Source organism: Diplotaxodon limnothrissa, linkage group LG13, assembly GCF_057381915.1.
Source record: "Diplotaxodon limnothrissa isolate DT_005_m linkage group LG13, D_limnothrissa_male_GT1.1, whole genome shotgun sequence".
NCBI classification, from domain to species: Eukaryota; Metazoa; Chordata; class Actinopteri; order Cichliformes; family Cichlidae; genus Diplotaxodon; species Diplotaxodon limnothrissa.
Window position 1 is genome coordinate 4,528,253 of NC_140608.1, and position 23,409 is coordinate 4,551,661.

At 40.5% G+C, this 23,409-nt stretch overlaps 1 protein-coding gene across 1 annotated transcript; it reads left to right on the top strand.

Annotated features, from left to right (window-relative positions):
• The first annotated feature begins 313 nt into the window (after positions 1–313).
• On the top strand, positions 314–6,224 carry LOC146619698 (uncharacterized). Its single transcript, XM_085369053.1, has 6 exons — positions 314–633; positions 1,439–1,567; positions 1,777–1,835; positions 2,237–2,346; positions 2,467–3,902; positions 5,056–6,224. Exons 1-6 carry the CDS (start codon positions 501–503, stop codon positions 5,166–5,168), a joined length of 1,980 nt encoding a protein of 659 aa, XP_085225179.1. The 5' UTR covers positions 314–500; the 3' UTR covers positions 5,169–6,224.
• Positions 6,225–23,409: the final 17,185 nt, after the last annotated feature.

A 23,409-nucleotide genomic window follows, 5' to 3' on the forward strand; every position in this document is an offset into this window, starting at 1 on the left:
TCTTAATTGTATTTTATATGCTAGAATAGTAAACTGAATATGACACGTAAATATAGTGGAATTAAGAGAAGGCCTTCGCCTAGATTTTGAATTTAAAATTGGAGAATGAAGTGGTGAACTTTAGCCAGTAAACCTAATCATATTTATACAGTAGATTTTTAAATATATATCTACAGAGCTGAAATATAACTTATTAAGAATATTTCAGGACACGGAGAAATCATTTCGTACATACCTGTCACAGGCTTTAGCTTTTCCAGAAGTCAAACGAGCTGCGAAAAAACTACCCGGCAGCCGTAGGTTTGGTGACGTCACAAGCAAACATGGCGGCTAGCTTTGAGTGAGCGAGCGAGCGAACACAACAAGACTGCAAAGAAACGTTGAATCTCTCGAAGGCAAATTGTTAGCCGCAATGTTGAAAGCCACAAAGGAAAGTGCTGAAGAAACGATGTAACGCAGAGTTGGCTTTGCTGCTGCTGCCGCCGCTGTTTTGTGCAGCCATGTCAGAGGCGAGGACGCATGCTGAGTTCACTGAACTGTGGAGGACTGTCTCCAAACTCAGCTACAAAAAAACACAAGACACGAAAGCAGCAAAACAGATGCCTGACACGACAACGACGCCCGTCTCTAAAGGTGAGGCTGTGTGTCTGTTAATATAGGCGACGATCTGCGGCTCAACGCGAGCTTAACTAAAGACCATAACAAGTGTTTGTATACACAGAAGAGTAAAGGCGGCCATGAGGTGATCAAAACGAGCGACTGACAGTGACAACATGCCAGCTGGCTGTGTTATCTCACCATAGACACACCACTAATTCCACTCTAACCAGTTGTAAAGTACTGAGACTGTCTAGGAAGGATAAACTGCATTCCGAATATACAGAAAGTGTTGCCACATGTTCGAATATCTTTTAAGATATGATGCATGATCTTATCTAAATAATTGTTTGCTCATAGCTGGATTGTTTTAATTAGACAAACACATGTTGCGTCAATTCTGGAATATGTCCTTTTAATGCAGCCAGCCCTCTTGTAATGCTATATTGCAGTGACTCAAATCAGACAAGGCTTTAAATGACCATTATGTATCCTCCTCAAGCTGCTAAAATAGAAAGATTCAAAACACAAGTTTTTGCCCAGACATTTTCCCAGTTTTTATATTGTGTTCAGCAAGTATTTTTTTCAGGAAATTATCATATAAATATTATTATGGCTTTAACTGTGACTACACTAAGAGAATCTGTTCATGTGTGAACTGTCATCACGATACATCTTTTATTGTTCTCCTGTTTGTCTTTACTGATATGTCTAACATAAAGTTTAAAGTAACTAAAGACTCGGTGCTAAATAAATACATGCAAGTAAATTTAACGTTACCAAGTTGAATATGACTTATTTTTAGCTCATTTGATGTGGCACTTGATATCTCTGTGCACAGATTTTCAAAGTCCCCAGCATCGAGGTTGCAGCAGATACACCGGCTTGGCTAATGGAGATTCTCCAGGAGATGTGGAACCTTCACAAGATATCATCTGGGATTCCACATCTCCCACTCAGACTCATACTGGTAAACAACACCGACACTCAGCTCACACTTGCTGGCACATCTCATCAGCAGGTTCTAAATGAATGGCAACATAAACGATTTCTGAATAGGTTTTTTTTTATAGTAGATTAATTTCAATTGTAAGCTTGTGCTTTTCATTTCAGTCATCATGACTCTACCACTTTGCTAATTTCTATCATGTGTGTTATTGTCACGTTTTTTGGGTTCAGGACTCAGGAACACTAGAGCTGTGGAAATATCTGATATTGTGAACCGCATTGCTCCAAAGGTCTGTTGTTTTTTCAGCTTTTTATTATTTTCATATTGATATTTGGCAAAAATGGTTATTTCTAAATGCCATGGTAAATATAATTAATCACAAACTAAATAAGAAAAAATAATAATTTTCATTTAGAATAAAATAGAATAATCCTTTAATTGTCCCACAAGGGGAAATGTGGTTGTAACAGCAGCAGAAGAAAAGCACATATACAAACAGAACAGAAACACACACAATTTTTACAGAAAAAAAATATTTACATCATGGACAATAGTTACAAAAACAGAGTACTGTACAGTTATTAAGATTAAAGTATTTTTTTAAATTATTATTTATTATAGGTAGACTTTCAGTCTTTTCTAGCACATATCTGTAAACACACTTCAACCTTGTGCTTGTTTCTTTTATAGGATGTAAAACCAGAAAGGACTGACTCCTCTTTGCTGCAGTGGATCGGTGACAGTGCCATGCCCGCCACACCAGAGATTCAAAAGCCAAGACTCAGGAAGAAATCCTCTAGGTGAATAATCAATATATTGACCAAAATACTGTCCCTATAGATTGTTATTATGTACCACCATATGCAGCCTGTATGGGTGCTCATAAGCGTCTTTCTTCCTTTTTCCTTTTGTCTACATAGGCAAAGCAGTGTGGAGGACCTCATGAAACTCGCCAGGCAGTTTGATGAGAGCATGCAGCAAGATAAGGAAACTTCAGAAAGCCTTGTGATCAATCTTAATGAATGTCTGAACACTTCTGAAACAAAACTGAAACCATCGTCACTCCATGATAGCTTGAAGGACCTAAAGTACCCATCGGCACCAGACCAGATAGAGGCAGAGCTGCATGCTCTGTTTGACTGCTCCACTCAGAGTGCATGGCTAAGCCGTGGCTCTGCAGTATCCACCTGTTCACAGGAAATAAGAGGCCAACCTGTGAATGCAGCTTTATCCGAAGACCAACAATCAGAGCTCAAATCAGCTGAAAAGTCTGGCACAGCTGCACATCCTGCTGAAGAAAAGGGAACTAATAGCTGTAGTGCAAATAACTGTGATGACTTTGATGATGACTGGGAGAATGATGAATTACTTAATGACCCTTTTTTGCTGGCGATGACCCATAAGCCCAATGAGCAACATGACACCAATCCTAACACCACCTTTCAGTCTGAGACTAAGACAAACACTACTCACTCTACCCCTGTTTGTAAACCCATTGCAAATGCAATCCCTGCACACAAGCCTTCAAACCTAAACTGCAAGCCTAGCTGCAGTGTGAAAAGTTCTGAAACAAAACTGACACTCCAGGAACTCTGTCCCAAACTGAAGACTACCAACCGAAACACTTTCAAATTAGAGCCAAACCCCAACTTGCGGTCACAGATGGCCAAAGAGGTTTCCACTAAGTCCAACTTCACCGTTATACAACCCAAGCCACAGATGTTTGACCAGAAATCTGCAACTGCAAAGACATCCACTACACCTCAACCTGACAAGGTCACTAATGATCACAGAGGGGCTTCTTTAGGAAAACACTCTGTTAAAGATATTTCAGACAGCTTGTGGGATGATAGGGATGATGACGCACTGCTCTACCAGGTATGTGACAGTGTGGAGAAGATCGCCAACAGTCAGTCGCTCCAAGTGAGCTCCGGTAACTGCCAAGAAAAACAAGATATTGATGTAGACAGACAACGGAAAACCACAGGGCCGCAGCCCATCAACATGACTCGGTCTGGGAACGTCGGTGCCAGCACTAACAGACAATCACCTTGTGCTTTTGTTCGTTCTAACTCATTACCAAGGGCTAGTTATGAAACTGTGAACTTCCAAGGATGGAACGTTCCCATGAAGGGTGCCAACAAAAAATCACAGATGTCTCAAAGCTTCCCAGGAAGCCACACAAATTTGGGTACATTAAGTCAGTGCGGGGATTCATCTGGAACTTTCCAGGCTGGAAATGCTAATGTGGATATGAAGCAACATCCAGTGATGGCCAGAGCAGTACACAACGCCAAGAGCCATCACACAGCTTTCAAAAGAAATCTATCTGACTCAGCAGCCATAAGCACCAAAGGTATGATGTCTAAGTTTTGATAATTACCACCGAATTGTATCAAAGTATATTATGTATGCGACTTTATAAAAGGCTAGGGTATTTATAGTGGGCGTGCTTTCCAAAATAATTCATAAATAATAATTATTTTTTTAAACTGAACCAGAACAGCACCAGTTCTCACACTTGCATGCAGTTTTTCCAAGGTAGTTGGCAGATCGGCTGTTCCAAAGATCTTGGAGAGCTTCAAGCAATCCTACATTGACTTCTTTATTGCTGAGATCAGTGCTGTGTGGGGGCCATAACATCTGCTGCTGGAGTCCTTGTCCTGGCCAGGTCTCCCTTGAAAAATATATTAAATAAATGTGTTTTCTTTCTGCCAAAAAGACAGTTCTTTATGACTCTGGCTGTATGGCTGGACTTGTTGTTATGCTTAAGAATTAATTTTTCACCAGTCAGGCTCTGATAGTACTGTCTCATGAGAATAATCTAAACATCTAAAATGTGTAAAATCTTTGTGCTAAACTGTATATTCAAAGATAATAGGAATAAAAATTTTGAATTGGTTGAAAATTTAATAATATTTTAAGACAGGATTTTATGTTTGTCAATGGAAAAAGCCACCAAGAGTGTTATGTACGGATACTTTTTCTTAAAAACAACACAAATAAATCTAAAACTAGATAGAATGGCTTTGCTTTGATAGACTCAGTCAAATGTCCAGTAACTGAATACACCCCCATTAGTTGTTTTGTTTAATTCTATGCATTTGTCTGCCATGGCTATTCCATCAAATTTGCTTTAAGAATGGATATTTAACTGACAATTCACAAGTAAAACAGATGTCACATGTTGTTCTTATAATCACTGACAGTTCGGTGCATGTGCACATTAACCATTTCCCCCCAAGCAAGTAAACTGCGCACTGTGGCTTTAATTTGTGATCTTGTCAAGGGTCCAAACCTCAGCAAGCATCATTGCCAATGAATTTGTGGACAGATTTTATTTATTTATTTATTTGTCTTTGGACTTGGATGTTTTGGGGTTCTTTTGTTCTTCCAAATGAGCAGACGTTTAATGTTTAGAAATGAAAACTTGCTCGAGGTCATGCAACAACCAAGCTGAAATTGTCTCTTTTTCATTCAGTTTTCTCACTTTTCTTCCCTCTTTCCAGTTTTTGTCACAAGCCAGATGACAGGAAAGTGCTCTGCTGCAGAGATTGAGAGGAAAAAACAGGAAGCTTTGGCCAGGAGGCGACTGCGAATGCAGACCGCCACAAAGCCATAGAGCGACTTCGTCCTGCCAGTATTTTTTGCAACTTAATGCACTCTACATTTCATACAAGTGGTTCAGCCCTTTTTCGAAATTTCTTGTTTTTTGATTATTGTATCCAAGATGAAGGACTGTTGATAGTTCAGTGCATGACCTGATCCCGGGATATGTACTTAGCTTTCCGCACATATAGAACCTACTACTGGCTGTTTTTGCTGCTAATGTAATGTGTTTCATGGTAAGCATTTTTTAGGAACAGTTTGTTACAGAATCTCATATGTGTGACAATGTAAAGAAAAACTTCTTCACTACTTTGAAATATAGTTTACATCCACTGAGCATGGAAAAAAAATCCAAATGCTCTGTTTGTTGCTTTCTGATATTTAAGCCAATTTTGGATAGAACATTTTTATCTGGTGCTTTTTGCTTTTGTTAAAAAGTAAATAGCTTAATCTCTGTGTCACTTTTCAAATTGTAGCATCAAAGGCTGACACATAACAGTGTATTTTTGAAGCTATCCATAAGAAATGGATGCCTTCGCTTTAAAGCGAACATTAGCATTAACTGCTGTGTTCTCTGCTTTATGGGTCTGCTAAGACTGCTTAAGTGCCTGACAGTTCTTTTAAAGCATACTTGAAATATTCATTCGTCTTCATAACTTTGTAATGAAAAAAGCCTTACTTTATTAGAAATAGAAATAAAAGGATATCAACACAACCTAACACAAAATCTTTGCTTTGAGGCCAAGCTGAACATTTAATAGATGATTCTTATTTGTGTTTCCTCTGTGCTTTCTTTGCTCACGTCAGTGTTTCTCCTTTCAGTTTTGCACAGGTCAGCATCAACAGTTGTACTGTAAAGACAGCGTTGTGGCCTCCGCTGGCAAACTGTACTGTAATAGCTATGCTATGCACCTTTCAAAAAAGTTTAACGAGTAAAAAAAGAAAAACAAGGCTTGAAATTGTTTTTATATCTGGACAGGATGAAAATGAGAAAGATGAGAAACTCACACTACATTTTCCTATCATATTTTAATCATTTGTGCTGTAAAGGGCAGACCTGGGACATACAGGTGACAAATTCAAATAAAACTTTCAAATAGTCTTCTTTGTTTCTACTTAATTGCTTCAATATATCCTAATACTTTTGACTCCAGTACCTGTTGCTTAAAAACAGCATGATAAACGTAGCTGTATTCATTCCCCCAGTAATTTCATTATGTTAATGTCTTGTGATAAATCAGAATACAGTTGGCTGCTATTGGTCTGTAGCAGTTTCATTTAATTTCGTTCACATTTTCAGGCTTTTTTTTTTTTTTTTTTTGCAACATCAACGACACCCCTGTAGTATTGAACAGCTGCTCAGGATTTTGAGTTTACACAGACGGCCTCCTCACTGGAGTTATTGGCGTCCATTACTGTAACCTCTATGTATTTCAGGGCTGTTGACAGGTCAAGCAGATATGATGGGCCCATTTCACAAATACTCAAATTTGTTTTCAACAAGTTGCTGCCCAGAAAGAAGAACCATTGTGAGCATGCAGTAGCCTCGCTATGAAGAATATTGTTGTTATTAGACATGAGGGATTATTTTAATATGAAAGCTAATTCGTCTTCTGACTCCTTATCATTCTACACAGCTGCTATATTGTGTGTGAGGGTAGTACAATGTTCGCCTTTGTAATCCCGAGAGAATTCCTCAGAGTTCCTCCTTCACGACCATTCCCACCCATTACATGCCTGTGAGAGTTCCCAGGTGTGTGTGTGTATATGTGTGTGAGAGAGACGGGTGGTCTGCAGGTGTGTGTATTTGAGTATTTATTCCATTCAGAGGCGCCATCCACCTCCCTGCCCTATCTCTTTCCCCTCCCCGCCCAGTTTGACTGTAAATCAGATGGCAGGGCAATTTGGCAACAGCATAAAGGCCTCTGGTTTTTATGACTATGATTATGGTTATGATGATGACTAGTATTTATTTCAACTATCTGATGAAACCCTTGGCTAAAGCTAACAGGTGTAGAGCAGGTACAATATCAAGCTCGCTGAAGGATCCCAGTAATGTCGCCATAGAGAGCAAAATATTGTCCGCCAAGCAGAAGAATGGGCTGTTTCAGCACCCGCTCGTCATGCCATACATGGAGCAATTTCTGATTATTGGATGGGAGTGGAGAGCCACAACGTTCTCTTTGTAGAGGGAGAATGATTTATGGCTGTTAGTCAGGCATAAGGCAGTAATTGCCCCAGTGACGATTATGTTACCATAGCACCTGTTTAAACTGTCTATTCTTATGTGAATGTTTTCATTTTTGGAAGAGGAGAGTTTGCAGCTTGAAAGTGATGTGTGAAGACGCTAATTGAAGATGGAGAAGGGTGCAGGATGGTGTGGTAGCAATTTAGGAGAAAGGGAGAGTGCATGACGGACAGATTTGTGTTGTGTCATCTGATCTATTAGGAAAACAGTCATTTCTTAAACAAGCAAGAAGAAAGAAGTCTATTCAGCAAGTAGAATAAATATACTGTACTTTAAAAACGACTGAAAAGGCAAGTTGAGATCATTTGGATATTCACAGCTGCATGTTTAAGCACTCTAAAAACAGTGGTAGACAAAATGTAAAGGACTACTTTAAGCTTTGATACTTTTACTTTACTCTTAAGATAAAAAAATCAGCAACGATAACTAGGAATACAATGCTCATGGCATGACAGCTGAAAGGCTGCTATTCTTGGCTCAATCCAACCATACGCCACTGATGTGTGAGCATTTATATAAAGTAGATCAAAACTGTCATTCATCACAGTACTCCTGAGCTCTGCACCGATGAAAGATATGAAAAAAGGAATCTTCTCGGATTTCCTCTGTGCTGGTAAAGTCAACGATTGTGCCCTCAAAAACTGCCGTGAAGGAGCTTTTGTGTGTGTTTGTGTGTCTGTGCTGGCTTTTTGATCTGTGAAACAGAGATTCCTTATCTTTGCAGGCATTTTATTTGAAAATAAATGATGTCGGCAACAGAAAGTATTGCAGCTTTTCGGTTTGATGTCACTTCCTTATACAGATGTCTTCTGTTGACCCCACAGTTTAAATTATTTAGACTACAACAATTGCTGTGTGTACACCCTAATTATCAAAAGTGTCTTTCCTTAGGGTTTTTGTGTGTGTGTGTGTGTGTCTCTGCTTCTCTCTGATTATCTGAATTTTCTATATTCTATATTTGTACTATTGTTTTCCAGCACTTTGAATGTAGATCTACACTCACATGAAGCAAAACCACACTATGTTTCAACAGGTGGGGTTTTGCCCCATTTGATCTGAATGACCACTCCTCTCTTTTTACTTGTCTAAGGGATGTTTGCAAGTTTAGACACTAGTTGACAGGCTGATGTTTCAGACCACAGATGTTCTTGTTGATCTGTTTGTTTCATCATTCTTGTCAGCACGACTTTTAACTTTTATGGTAACTTTCACATTTTAACATTTCTAGTAAGGCATTTTTTTATTATTTTTATTTTATCATTATTATTATTATTTTATTTAGTTAACCTTGTTAAAGCCCTTCTCGCGTTAGCTCACATGACTCATACTGCATTGATGTGGGCTGACCCCAATGCAAAACAGAAACATTCTATTGTTATTAGATTCATTTTAATGACTATCTAATTAGAACCAAGCAAAAATGACCCAGAAAACCCACCCACAGCTGGGATAACTGGTGGTTTTCCACTACCGACTGATGCAACACACTCTTCTCACTTATGGCTTGTACAGAAGACTCTGTCTAAATAGTTGGTTTGCTATTACTGCTTAAGGAAACTCAAGCTCGAACACTAGCTTCATCCCTTCCTTTCTTTTCTTCTTATTGCTGCTCTTCTCCCAGCATGGGGTTCATATTGCGGAAGTGAGTAATGAGACCTGGGGGCATACTAGTGTGCTGGATTACCAATACACTTGCAGCAGATTAATATGAAGCCAGGTTTTCTAAGTGCATTCACTGTGCCGCAAAACAGACTCCAAGAACAGCAAACATAAATTAAACATCTTTAGAAATATGACCTGAGGTAGCTATTGCCTCCCTCAACCAAGTGCTGAGCGGCCAGTGGAGATAGCATCTCTAATCGTTTTCCCATGCTGTGAGGCCATGCTGCAGAAAGGCTAAACAGTGTTTTCATAGCTCCCAGATTACCTCCCAGAGTATGACTAATACATATCACACATACATCAGTTTTTTTCACCTTTTCTTACACTCTATCTCTGGCTGTTTCTCTCTTATCAGTCTGTATATCTGTGTCATGTCTGTTTCTATCACACACACACACACACACACACACACACACACACACACACACACACAGATGGAGGAGGAGGTGTAGTGCAGTACTCTGGCAGCAGCCTGTCAGCAGCGTAAATGACCTGTGAAGAGTTTCACGGTGCGTGTCATTAGGCAGCTTAAGATTTGTTTCAACAGTGCTTTACCTGAAGGCTCCATTCATGGGCCCCCAGGTATGACTGCCCTCCCCACAGGGGGATTCAAAGGGTAGTTGCCAAATTCCAGTACTCCATCCACACCGGACAGTGATGGAAAGCCAGTGAGCATCATCGGGCAGTATTTAAGTGTCGAACATGCTTTGAGAAAGAGGTGTCATGTTTTTCAAAACTTGTTTAGACTTATTTGTGCCGTTTTGCTGGGACACTTATTTTAATCATTGCTCGGTATTTTACCTTGTAACTGGATTTCTTTGGAAATTCACTGAAAGAAGATGGATTGTACGGCATTAAAGATGGAGTCACATTTGCGTAAAAGGATTTTAACAGTGTATTTGCGTCTTGTTAAGATATTGGAAGCTTTGGTGTGAAGACAAACATACATCCCTTGCAGTGATATTACTGTTCACCACTTTTTGACCTCCTCGGGCAGAACTTATACAGTATGTTGTTTATTTAACTCTGCTGTCTGACTAATTTGCAAGTAGTTAATCACTATGATATATTTTGTTGGCTAAAAAGTCATGTAAAGGTCAATGGCACTCAGACTTAAGAGCGATAAGGAGGATGAAGCTGTCTACCGAACTGTCTTGTTATTATAATCTAAATCATTGCTTTGGAATGGAACAGAGGAATAGAAAAAACACTATTTGTGAAGGATTTATTATCTCACTGAAAGCTTTGCAGTCAACTCAACTTTCTTAGATTCCTAAACTTGTACACTTTTCAAGCTGGATTATCACTGGGTTTTTTTTGTTGTTATTGTTTGTTTTGTTTTTTGTTTTTTAATCTTCATCCAAATAGATCTCATGCTCTATTAAGCATGCTGATAAGGGGCTGCAGACTTTACTTTGTTTTGAGAAGCGAGACTTTCTTGCACACAGCCAACAAATATCTCCGCTGCCACATTCCTCAAGCCTATATCTGCCAACACCTTTGCGCTACAATGGCTTTGGCCCTTTTCTCCCCAGCCCATAATAGTCAACGTGGGCTGTAATGGTCTGTTGACAGGTTTAGGCTGAGGTAATTTTGTTGCTGGGCTTTACAGTGAGGTGCCAAATCTTCCCCTGAGGAAAAAAAGAGCAGCAGAAGCATTGAAGCTAGCTATTAGCTTTCGACCACTTAGTTATAAGCAGATTGATATTAAAAAGTCTGGAGAGAATGAGGCAGCAGATCCTTTCTACATTGGGGCCTTAAGGATCTGGAGGTAATTGGAGGCTTAGTTTTTGCTTTGTTGTTCAGTAAGTGACCCAATATATAAGCTGGGTGCTAAAATGTTAAGTGGCGCTAGCTTCTGTGAGTTGTGTGCTCCTGAGTAAAAATGGCCCCCACTGTGCAGAGACACAGTTCATTATTTGAAGCAGGACTGCATAAAGAGAGGCCAGCTGAGTGGAACTCCAGCTGCCAAACTAATGCACACACGCACACAAATGCAATGCAGAAACACACCATGGAAAATGCAACGGAAAGCAAGACTGCTGGGGCCAAGGGGTTCCCTATGCAATGTGCAAAGCAGATCAACCACACACACACACACACACACACACACACACACACACACACACACACACACACACACACACACACACACACAGGAGTGCACAAGCACCTGCCAGCTGACCTCTCCTGTGGGATAGAGGTCCCAGGCTTCCCCACTGCTCCAGAGCCTCCCACCCACTGCACACACGCACGCACACGAGCTGTTGTTGTGACCTTTTCAGGGTCATGCTGGGCCCTGCCTGTGCCTGCAAGCTGATGGTGACTAGCTAATGATATTCGTCTCTGCACTGCTATATCATCTGGCTCTCATTTAAGACTTGCTTCAGAGGAGGGAAGGAAGTTCATTATAGTGTACGCAGAGTATGGATGTGTTTCTTGTATTGTAAAAAAGCCAAAACAAATGTAAATGATTCAAAAACATTCTGTTCTTCCTACATGCAGTCTTCACTGTATTTTTCTTATATTTTGCCTTAAAAAACTACTTTTAAACTGAAGTACTGCTGCTGTCTGTACTGCAACAGTAGCCTTTACTCAACTCCAGTCCCGAGACTAACTCTAATCTCAACCCTTCCAACATAACACTATCACTCACATTGATCATTTGTATTTACCCTTGTTTCTCATTTGAATTAAACAAATTAAAAATAGCAAAATAGATAACCTCTTTTTGTATGTAGAAAAGTAAACAGTTCACACACACAGAACATGGAATGATAAATTCCTTGAACAAATGCCAAACACCAAGTCTCAGGCTTACTCGCCCTGGACATTTAACTCCAACCTCCCTTCTGGGGTAGAGCATATTAGCTGCAGGGGTGTACTCCTCATCTCGGCTCAGATGTCTCCCCTGTTTCCCAACCCTCTTTACATACTGCAGACTTGGCAGCTAACTAGCCCTACAAAAACAAGGTAGTTTCAGTTACTACCCGATTGGTGTACTCCCACGCTGCCAAGCAAGGCCCCGACTCCTTGTGAAGACATGCAAAACTGAATCCTCAAACAAAAACATACAAATCTGCGTCTTGCTCTCAACGGAGAAAACACAGGGCAAAGTCTTGATGGAAATGTTTCATTTCTTTTGCCTCCCAACAGATGCTAAACGAGCAGCACAGCACTCTCTCGATTTGCATCTTTAGTTGCTTTGTTGATTTGGTAACACATATTTGCATTTGGAAACAGCTCGAGTAATTTGACTGGGGACCCCCAATTTGCCTTTGAGGAGAAGTCTGTTCTACAAACATTGCTGCGTGTTGGCATTCCTTTCTTTTCCTTGCTGTTTGGTTTTTAGTGTGTTTGGGAGTGTGAGCTAGAAAAAGTGAGTACATTACTGAACATAACCTAAGTCTTATAACTGGGCGAGAGCCTCGATCTGCGATACATATGAGCCTCTTCTATGTGTTATACTTTATCAGAGAGAGAAAACAGAAAGCAGTAGGCTCTGGATTTGGACAACTTTCTGCTCTATACTGGGATTTGTATTTGTGTGTGTTCTTGTCTTGTACACTTCCAAAGAGAGATGCATAAAAGATAGATTAGGCACAGATCTCGAGGTTTGGTCTGTTCTCACATTTCTGATGGGCTACGTAAAGGTTCAGTTTCACTACACTTGCTGAAATACAAAACATAATCTATTAAATCTTGTTCAATGACACAAATTCCACATTTTTAGTCAATATGGACACAGAAAACAGCTGCACTACAGCCTGATGGCAGTCTGTGAAATAGTCATGACATTTTTGATTTGTGCTCATGGACACAAACTGGAAAATACCCATTGGGAAGAAAGAGATAATGCAGGTGCAATCACAGGAGGTTCACATGAGAGACTAGAGTTTGAATCCCACACTAGACTAGTCTTATATTTCTTTGTTAGATTTAGACACTAAAATTAGTAGGTTACGTTTGGAAAAACAAAAGTCATGGTTTGGTCATATTTATGGAAAAAGTGTGCAGAAAAAAAATTATGAGGCCCTAAAAGACTACAAACATAAAAGAAATGCCACTTTTTTGTGTGTTTTCAAAATGATCCATCAGGTTTTTGTGTATTTTTATTTTGGCTGCATCCCTGCTGGTAATCATCAGACCTATGATGTTTCTGCCCAGGACATTTGGCTGGCGTATTAAATGCTGATTCAACACTGAGAACTGTTGTGAATACCAACCTTCCACCTTTGTTTACCCCAAACAAACTGCTATTCCCGCTACAGGAGGCCACGTTCCATGTGTGCCCGGGACATTTTTCCACAACAGACCTCAAACTGAATGTTTGGTGAAACACACGCAAAGGCTTTCATGACCTGGATCTTCTGTGCTGTGTGTGCTGTAGCTGTGCATGGATAACAAAACCAGCTCTTTGATTCACATTTTCAGCTTCTGTTTGCAGAAAACAAATGCAGTCAAAGCAAACAAGGACTTGCTTTGGTGGATGTGGGAAATCTCAGAACAGCTTGCATCATCTGAAATATAAGAATCACTCGTGCAGCCATAACTGATTTGTAGTTTTTCATTCTTCGAGTTAAATTAAGTGTAGTTTTTATTTGGTTATACGTGCCAGTTTTCTTGCATCTACACCAAGCAGAGTACCCCCAACGAATCACCTCAACCGTGGTTTTCTCCATCAATACTATCAAAACAAGCCTGTTCTGTGTCACACATGCCACCTTGACATATAAGGCCTGTTTACATGCTGCAAACCCCCCCACTACACAGCCACTCAACCGCCCACATGCAACCCACGCTAAAGGTTACCATGCTGGGATTTTAATCTACATGTGAAATGTGCTCTCCTACGCCTCTTCTTCTGTCTAGTCAGCAATCTGGCTATTGCCCTGCGACTCAGAGAGCCTTGCTTTATTGATTGAATGGGTTTTAGTTTGGAACACACACACTGGAAAACATCCATCCATCCACGTACACACATACTGGTGACTTTGTTGCAAGATGGAGGGAGGGAGAGGGATGAGTGTCAGGCCTCGCGTGATGGGCGAACATCAATCATTGCTTGTCAGCCTCGCCTTTTTTCTTCACCCCGCTCTGCCCCCACCTCCTCTCACTTTTTTTCTGCTTCACTGATCAGCCTTTGTTTTGAATGGTGGTGCTGGTGTGTATGTGGGGAATGCAGTCTGGCCACACGGACAAGACGTGGGCAGCTTCCAGGTGTTATTATTCTCAGATGCCAATTAAATCTTGTTTCGTCTACTTTTGTACCTCCAGGTCATGACAAACACCATGCATTTTAATAAGTCTGACATGTGATAGACATTAGCATTGTGGGTCCATTAAAGTTTACGTGTATGCGTAGGAGTCGCGCATCTATGCATTTCTGTTCCTCTGTGTTGAGTTCATTTGCACTGTGTTTGTGAACGCAAGAATTTCAAGCAAATATGAAAGTCATTAGAGGTCTGTTATGAAAACTGGTCTTCAGAAGCAATTTTATTTTAATTTTAACAAATTGCAAAAAGGTAGCATATTACAAACTTAATCACATTTGACTTTTTTTAATGGTTCCCATCAATGCACCATTAAGATTGCACTCAGCTGTACTGTACTGTACAGTGATCACAGACATGATCTCCAGACACATTCATCCATTGAAGAATTCCAAAAGAATTTCCCACTGAAATCATCACTGTCTCCATGTGGTGTGAAGTGTGTGCATCCAAAGCGTTTCTCTCTTTGCTGTAACTTAACAAACGCCACCAGCTTTCAATCCCACAGAAATATAATGAATAGGGTATGTCTTTGCAGATTTTATTTTATACTCACATATCTGCTGTTTAAGAGGTTGCTTGCTTTGCCCAATGTAGAGTAGGCCACAGGGACATGATAACTTGTAAATCACATGAGTGATACAGTCTTTAAATTCCCTAAGAGGAATTTTATTCCCAGCGTGGGGGTGATTTAATAATTCTGTGTTTATTACATCTTTCCAGGAGGTACATTTCCACATACACATGCCATTTGTTGTAAACCATGCATTCTTGATTTGATATTATTTTATATGGAAGAATACCGTAATTTATTTTTTCCTTTTCTTCTCTGACTGTGCTGCAAACGGTCGAGATGCAGGTTTTGACAAGAAAGAGCAGTGTGCAGCACAATAAGGACAGCTGATGTAAGCCGTAGAATCAGATATGTCTGTTCTACTGCACTGATTTTAATCTAAAACTGTCAATCATGGGTCTCTGACTTATCATCTCTTTTCACAAGATACATTATGAAAAAAAGCCCTGACTGAGCTTGATTAAAAAGATATTTAAAGGTAAATGACAGAAAACTATGCTTTTTTTTCTGTGCTTGGAATGGCCTTGTATAGAAGCATATATAAGAACTGTACAATATGTTTTTTTTTTAGTTTATTTGTAGAGGAACAAATATGTTGCATGAAGACACCACAGCATTCACGGGCTTATAAAAACATAAACCTGAATAAAAAATTACCAAAAGACGGTACAAAATATAAATTGTTAATTTAAAGCTCTTTTATTTTTGAGGATAAAATGATCCTAGCTATTATTCAATGTGAATTTTGCAGGTCAGGAATTCCGCATGTTGAAACCTAAAACTAAACAAACAAAAAAGCTGTTGGTCCAAATGAAGAATAATGTAAGGACACCTTAATTTCCTTTTGGATCCTACATGTGTTAAAAAAAACCAAATTCTGACTATAACAACAAGGTCACTGGGCATACGAGGAGCCTGATTATGAAGGCATTTATAGATCAGTTATTTGCTTTATGGCTGTTTCTTTTCATTTGTCCATCTCTGTGTTGGTTGACTTTTCTGTGTGCTTCATGTTCAAATTTCAGAGAAACCGGAGGATAAGAAGACACCCGGAACTAATAGACTTTCCAAAGACTTGAGCTCAGAATATAACGATTTATGAATCGGCCAGGGACAAGTGCTTCGTCTGTTTGTCAGGGAAACATATATTTCTTCTTTTCCCTTTTTGGAAAAATGGATTTGGCCCTCCACCAATCACTGGGAGTGTGTTCTCTTCATGTTGTGCCAAAAACTACAGCATGCTTCTCTTTCTCTGTTAGTCGCTCTCCCTCTATTTGTTATTATGCTTTGTGTTGTGTGGAGAAAGCCCCAGTGTGTCTTATTTGTAATGGGTGCCAGGGGCTGGGGGAGATGTTTTCAATTACCACTTGGTAGAATGACTGATGGTAAGACAATCAAGCACAGAACTTGAGCTCAGTGTGTATGTGCGCGTGCACATGTGTGTGTGTGTTCATCCACACGCAACAGCTACATTTGAATGTGTGCAAGCTTGCCCGTGCATGCTTCTTTGTGCACTTTTATGTGTGCATGAAGGCATGTGTGTTTCCATGAGATCTGCACTCTGATTTTTCTCATATTCTTTCATTCAACATTTTTGGGTCAGCAAGGAAATTGTCACCATTGTTAAAGAAATAATTGAACATAGCAGCCAAAAGCAATAGATTTTTTTTCTTTTTTTGCTAAAACATAATGACAGATTTCCATTGCTTAAAATTATTACTCTTATCTATTAAGTTTCAAAATGATCCTCGGGGATACCACCACATCATTTTTTCTCCTTTAGCTGTTTGCCAACATTTCCTCTTAAACCAAAATCAGACCACAACAATAAGAGGCATATGATACTAAGAGCAAAACCAATCCTGACCATGGTTGTTATGAAAAATATCTAGGAAGCATTGGTGGTCCAATACTGAGGGATTGTCCTCAGGAAACCAAAGCTGTAAAGACACAAGATACAACAGTCTGCCTTAAATGTACGTGTACTGAACAGTATAAAAAACAGAACAGAGTAATTTTGTAGCATTAACATAAATCGCCTTAACCATTACATCCAATCAAGTGCAATAAACTAAAGTATTAGATCCCATTGACGTTTCTTTTTTCACAATAACTGAATTGTCGTTTATCTAGAAGCAGCAACTCATTTGGCGCAAAGGCCTCCCTACTGGAAGTAGAAAGCCGCTTTGCTGTAGTTGTACTGTTTATTTTTTATACCTGTAGTTGTGGATAAATGCATGACAAAATCCTCACCTTTTCCATTTAACATTATTCCACAATTTTCAGTCATTTTTAAAAGTGTTTCAGAGAATGCTTTGCTTATTTTCACTCATAAGGTGTATACCCTGAGTGTGGTCAGCAATATATAGCAATATGCATGTGCCGAGATTCTTGCAATGAAAGTAGATGGAACATATTTTACCCTAATCGAGGCTAACTACATGTTACCACATTACTGTTTTACCACACATAAATATAACAGATCATCGCTCAAACTACACCTAGTACTAGCTAGAGGTAGCAGACAGTTCTGTCGAGACGTAACAGTAACGTAACCTGACACTGTTTACTTGGAGATGCCCCCTGTGTGAACTTTGCCAGTCAAACAAACTTAAGTAATGGCAGCAGGTACTGATGACAATGAAATAACACTGAAGAAAGAAAGTGTCTAATATTTAGCTTTTACAAGTCCAACCTCATACATATGTTCCACAGCTAAACAATATACTTGCGAATAGGACATTTTCCCTCATCCTGTTGTGTTTCTCAAAAACTGGGCTCATAGCATTTGCTAATGTGATGTTAACCCACAATGTATCACTCTGTGCTACATTAGTACACTCTACATTCAAAAATATTTTAAAGTTTATGTAGTGCATTCAGTATGAAGGGATGCTGCTCAACTGTAGAGCAAGTTGGGAAGATCAGGTGCACTTAGTGAGATTATTAACTGAATCACAATTGTGCCATTTTCTGTTTTTTTATTTGCCACTAAAATGCACTAATTTCATCCTGTAAGATACTGTGCTTACTTAAGCCCCTCAGCATGCCTTGGTTCAGATGCTTGGCTAAGTATGCTTTCATGCAGTAGACTCCTACACTACATACTTACTTGTGTAGTACATAAATTTTGACAGTGTAGTGGTGTCTCAATCTGCACAACTTGCACATGGTGAATTGTGCACTTACTGAGAATGATGTTTCTCAGTGTTTGGCTGTGTTGTCATGCTAGCTTCTGTCTTTTCTGGACATTTTCAACTAGCCATGCCAAATTTAGCATATATATTAACAAAAAAAAAATGTGTGGATTTACCTAAAATGCTTAAAAAATAAGGTTTAAGTAGTTAGATATCGTTGGTATGATTATAAGGCATTAAGTATACACTGTCCCACAGTCATTAACATAATATTTTATTTTATTTATTTATTTATTTTTTTGGCCTGTCCCGTTTGGCTCTTTTGCCCTCAGAATTGTTGTCTAAAGGCAAAGAAAGATGCCCAACGGATTTACTTTACCAAACTGACCATCCCAGCCTTGCCGTAATGGTCCATTTGATTCACCTTTTATTGTTTATTTTATTTTCACTTACTGAATACGGGACAGACTTGACTGGGGGAAAGAAGGGGAGAAAGAAAGAGGGAAAGAGAAACAGCTGAGAAGAGGGACGGGGGAGAAGGGCAAAAGACAAAAACCAACAGAACGGGCAGAGAAAAAAAAATGCATATATCAATCACCTGGATCACCTGCTGAGAAAGAAAAAAGAAAGCAAGCAGAAGAGAACAAGAGTAATAGAATAAACAACATCACAATGATATATGGGAATATGACAGTAAATACTAAATGTTAAACATTATTGTGCAGCACATAAGATCAACAGAACACAGTGTGCTTTGAGGTAGGAGCCAAAAAGGGTGTAGTTTGTGGGTGTGATCACCCGTGTGTACACCTGTGAGCATGGACGCGCTTGTTTTTTGTTTTTTTAAAAGGTTCCTTCATGTAATAATCTGCTAGAGGGTGTGGGGGGGCCACAGCCCCGTCCTCCAGGGCGTGAAGCAGGTGTGGAGGAGATCAAAACTCCAGACATCCAGAGGCCCCCAGAACACAAGAGACCAAGGAAGACCAACAGAGGGGCAGCTGCGCCACTGTCCCGGAAAGAGCTGAGGAGAGTCCCAGATGAGGGCTCACTCAGCAGCCGCGGAGCAGAAGCCAGGGGGAGTTGCAGTGACGCGCCCGTGAGCTCCGCCGGCAGCCAGCTGCGCCTGAGTGACCGAGCCCCAGGCCGAGAGGCCGGGGGCACCCCACCTCCGAAGTGGCCCGAGCGAGCCCCAGGCTCCAGGCCCCGATAAGCGGCCGCCAAGGAGTGAGCCGGTGTGTACCTGGACGCCCATCCCCGGACACAAAGAACCACCAACGCACCGATGTCTGAGGGGGTCCGCCACTGGCAGGGGAAGTGGTGGTAGGGGGAGATAGGCCTCCAAACCTTGGAGGGCCTGAGATGTCCCCAGAGAGGTGGCGCCTGACACCCAACCTGACATATAGACACAGACATACAGGCACACACAGATACAAACATCCATTCCCACCCTCATGCTCTCATATGCACTTACTCCACACTCAACCAACGTGGAGACAGACATAAAGAGACATTGTACACACGATCACACTCCCCAAGCGTACTCTACAAACCGGGTCTAGGTGCCCCCGCCCCTGGAGGGGGGAACTGCACCCAGACCCAGGTGGTGTTTCCCTTTTCCCTGCGGTGGGGGGAGGCAGACCGCCCCGACTCCGCAGCAGCAGGAAGGCTCCACACTCCAGACCGCAGTCGGACGGCCAACTCCTGCTCCTAGCCCCCCTGCTCCAGCAGGTCGCAGAGAACGGGGGTGAGAGAAGACTCCAAACCTCCCTCCACCCGCTCATTGTAATGTTGATGCATGTGTGTTCTAAGGTGCATTTAAAACCCAGGAGGGCATGGAGCTACCTGCCAGAGAGCAGCAGGTAAGCGCATGGTCCCTCCTGCTAGCCCTCAATGTCTACGTGTATTTAAAATTGAGAGGTGGGCAACGATGCCAGGGGTGGGGTGTACACCCTGATGGTACTTTGGACTCCGTGTATCGTGCCCACCCCCAAGATCCTATATGTATGTGTAATGAGAGTGTGAGTAATGTGAATGTCTAAGTTGTGGGATAAAATTGAGGCAGAGGCAGCCAGAAGGGGACAGAGGGGGGGGGGGGTAGCCTCCTCTGCACCCTGGTGACATACCCCTACTCCAAGGCCCTGCATGTGTGGGTGGTTGTGGTGGAGCGGGAAGAGGGAGGCAGCTGGAGATGGGGAGGGAAGGAAGGGAGGGGCAAGTCATTAACATAATAGAGGGTACAGGGGCATCCACACTTGGTGAAAAGACAGCCCCAAATGACACTCAGTGACTTCAAGTGACGACAGACAAAAGAACCAGTAGTGATGCAAAGTGGGAAAGATCGCTGGTTCAGTTCCAGCTGAAGACACAAATCCCATTTGTGGTTGTGCCAGGAAGCAAAAAATAGCATAATAGCCAAATCAATTATGCAATGCTACCCCGTGGGGAAACTCTGTGGCAAGGGAGTAGTTACTACTACTTAAATGTTGTTGAAATGGGAGCTTTACTGACTTCACGAAATTCCTCCTGGGTGTCAGTCTTTGAGATTCTTCGTTAAGTTTGTTGGGCTGCTGCGTGTTCGGCTGCTAGTGAGGGGAGGGGACGTGTCCTCGCCTGTTTGCAGTGCTGCTGTGTGAACTGGATGAGGCCAGGTTGGCACTGTTGGCATCAATACTATTGCAAATAAGTTTCCAGTCTTATAGTGATTTTTAGTATCAGTAATCACGTATACATTTTTTGACAATCATACTTGGTATATACACTGCCTACAATACTTACAGTACTGAGAAGAATGAGTAATGTAGTGTTTTCAGAATTTTATAATCCATACGTACCATACCTATTATTCTGGTGACATTCCTACTGGCGAACTTTTTTTTTTTTTTTTTTTTTTTTTTTTTGCCTGTCCCGTTTGGCTCTTTTGCCATCAGAATTGTTGTCTAAAGGCAAAGAAAGATGCCCAACGGATTTGCTTTACCAAATTGACCATCCCAGCCTTGCCGTAATGGTCCATTTGATTCACCTTTTATTGTTTATTTTATTTTCATTTACTGAATACGGGACAGACTTGACTGGGGGAAAGAAGGGGAGAAAGAAAGAGGGAAAGAGAAACAGCTGAGAAGAGGGACGGGGGAGAAGGGCAAAAAACAAAAACCAACAGAATGAGCAGAAAAAAAAAATGCATATATCAATCACCTGGATCACCTGCTGAGAAAGAAAAAAGAAAACAAGCAGAAGAGAACAAGAGTAATAGAATAAACAACATCACAATGATATATGGGAATATGACAGTAAATACTAAATATTAAACATTATTGTGCAGCACATAAGATCAACAGAACACAGTGTGCTTTGAGGTAGAAGCCAAAAAGGGTGTAGTTTGTGGGTGTGATCACCCGTGTGTACACCTGTGAGCATGGACGCGCTTGTTTTTTTAAAAGGTTCCTTCATGTAATGATCTGCTAGAGGGTGTGGGGGGGCCACTACTGGCGAACTATTAACAACTGGAGTCTACAACGTCTGCTGTCTACAAAGTGTTGTGCAATGTGAAGTGATGATCCCCTTTAAGTATAGAAATATGGAATTTAAGACAAAGTGCTTGTTTTCCATTTTATAATGAGTCTTAGATATGCTGTTAAATGAGTGCTTAAATAGTCACAGTTGATGTGTTCAAAGTTCAAAGACAACCAGTTGCAATTTCAAGATGTGTAATACTTCTTGTCAGTGGTTTCTTAAAGTGTAAAAAAAATTGGAAGCAAAATTAGGGCATCACTAAAGAAAACAAATCCAGATACAATATAAAATCTTCTTGTCATTTTTTTTGCCAGCATGGCTATCCAAACAAAGTGGAACAGTACTGTTGAATAAAAACACAAAACATCCACAGACACAGACATATGGGCACACTCTCATATCAGCACACAGTGTGATGAAAAAGGGTGTATTAGAAGTGCATTGTATATTTATGAGGCCATGTGGCATCACATTTAGCCCACATTCATTAAAATATTGAAGAGCTTTCTCTCCCCTCTCTGACGGACTTAAACTAACTCAAATGACTCAAAACAAGAGCACAAGTTTTTTAGAGTGAAGATGGCACCTATTTTAAATGAATTTAATAATAATTTATATTATTTTTTTCAAACAGATTAAAAAAATATGAACACACAAAACAAGTTCTGCTAACAGGTTTACTCAACAGTAAAATTCTCTTTGTGGGAGTAATAGTCATAAAATCAAAAGAAAAGTAGCAGTCACATGTAGTGTGACTCATATAGTCTCATATAGTGTATTCAGTAACATTCAACTAATTTAAATAAGTAAGCAACTTAAGAATTAAAACCTCATTAGGAATAATGTCATTTTTATTCCATTTCTTTTTTTTCTCTTTTGATTTTTTGCTATTGATCCTCTTTTCCTTTGGAATTACAACAGTGACCTCTAGTGTGGTTGTATCCCTGAAGACCTGAGAGTAAGTCTGCAGCAGCAGAGATGATTGCACAAGTAACGTGTACGTCCATGTATGAAATTTTACTCTTGATTTTAGCCCACATCGCATCGTTTGAGCCACGGCTTAACAGCGTGTTTAAACTCGTTGCCTTTTTCAGTAGCTCCAGGTGATTCTGTTGCAGCCCAACAGTCTGAGTAGAATTTCCAAATAATGTTTGTTTTACTCAGCTTGCAAAACCAGATGGATGGAGTTCAACACTTGCAACAAATACCGGGAAGTTTAGATAATTTTTGGAACATAATAAAAAAAATACAGCTGAGTTTTGTGTGGCTGAAACTTTATCCACCATCATCTGAAGGATTTTTTGCGCAGTAAATTGAATTTGTTACTGCATGAGGGCTAATTATTCCCGCAAACTACAACACAGCAATTACTTAGCGACTGAATGCTACGTAGATTGCAATCTTATGTTCTCTTTCAACTCAAAACAGATGACGAAGTGTTCCCCAAAAATCTGGAAAATTAAAATGTCAAGCAGTACACACACACACACACACACACACACACACACACACACACACACACACACACACACACACACACACACACAGCCTAACCCTGTAGTGTGTAATATAAAAAGTGATGTGTGATCCCCTAAAAATCACTTTACGTTTGATGGGCAGAATTCAGAGTAAATCTTGCAAACCGAATGTTCCTTAAGGCAACAAATGGCACTGCAATAAATTATAAACCTTGTGTTCAGGTGTAAACACAATCACAGTACTCAGACATACTGACAGCAGCCACATGACAACAAACTCCCACCAGTACAAATGCCACCCAAGACCAAATCACCACATCTCAGAAACCCCTCTCTCTTTCTCACACACATGCTTGTTGAGGCCCTTTAGCC

Bases quoted from the DNA above. Each gene is read 5' to 3' on its own strand.
- LOC146619698 (XM_085369053.1), top strand. From the start codon at position 501: ATGTCAGAGGCGAGGACGCATGCTGAGTTCACTGAACTGTGGAGGACT. The intron at 634-1,438 runs GTGAGGCTGTGT...CTCTGTGCACAG, and splicing joins AACGACGCCCGTCTCTAAAG to ATTTTCAAAGTCCCCAGCAT. The intron at 3,903-5,055 runs GTATGATGTCTA...CCCTCTTTCCAG, and splicing joins AGCAGCCATAAGCACCAAAG to TTTTTGTCACAAGCCAGATG.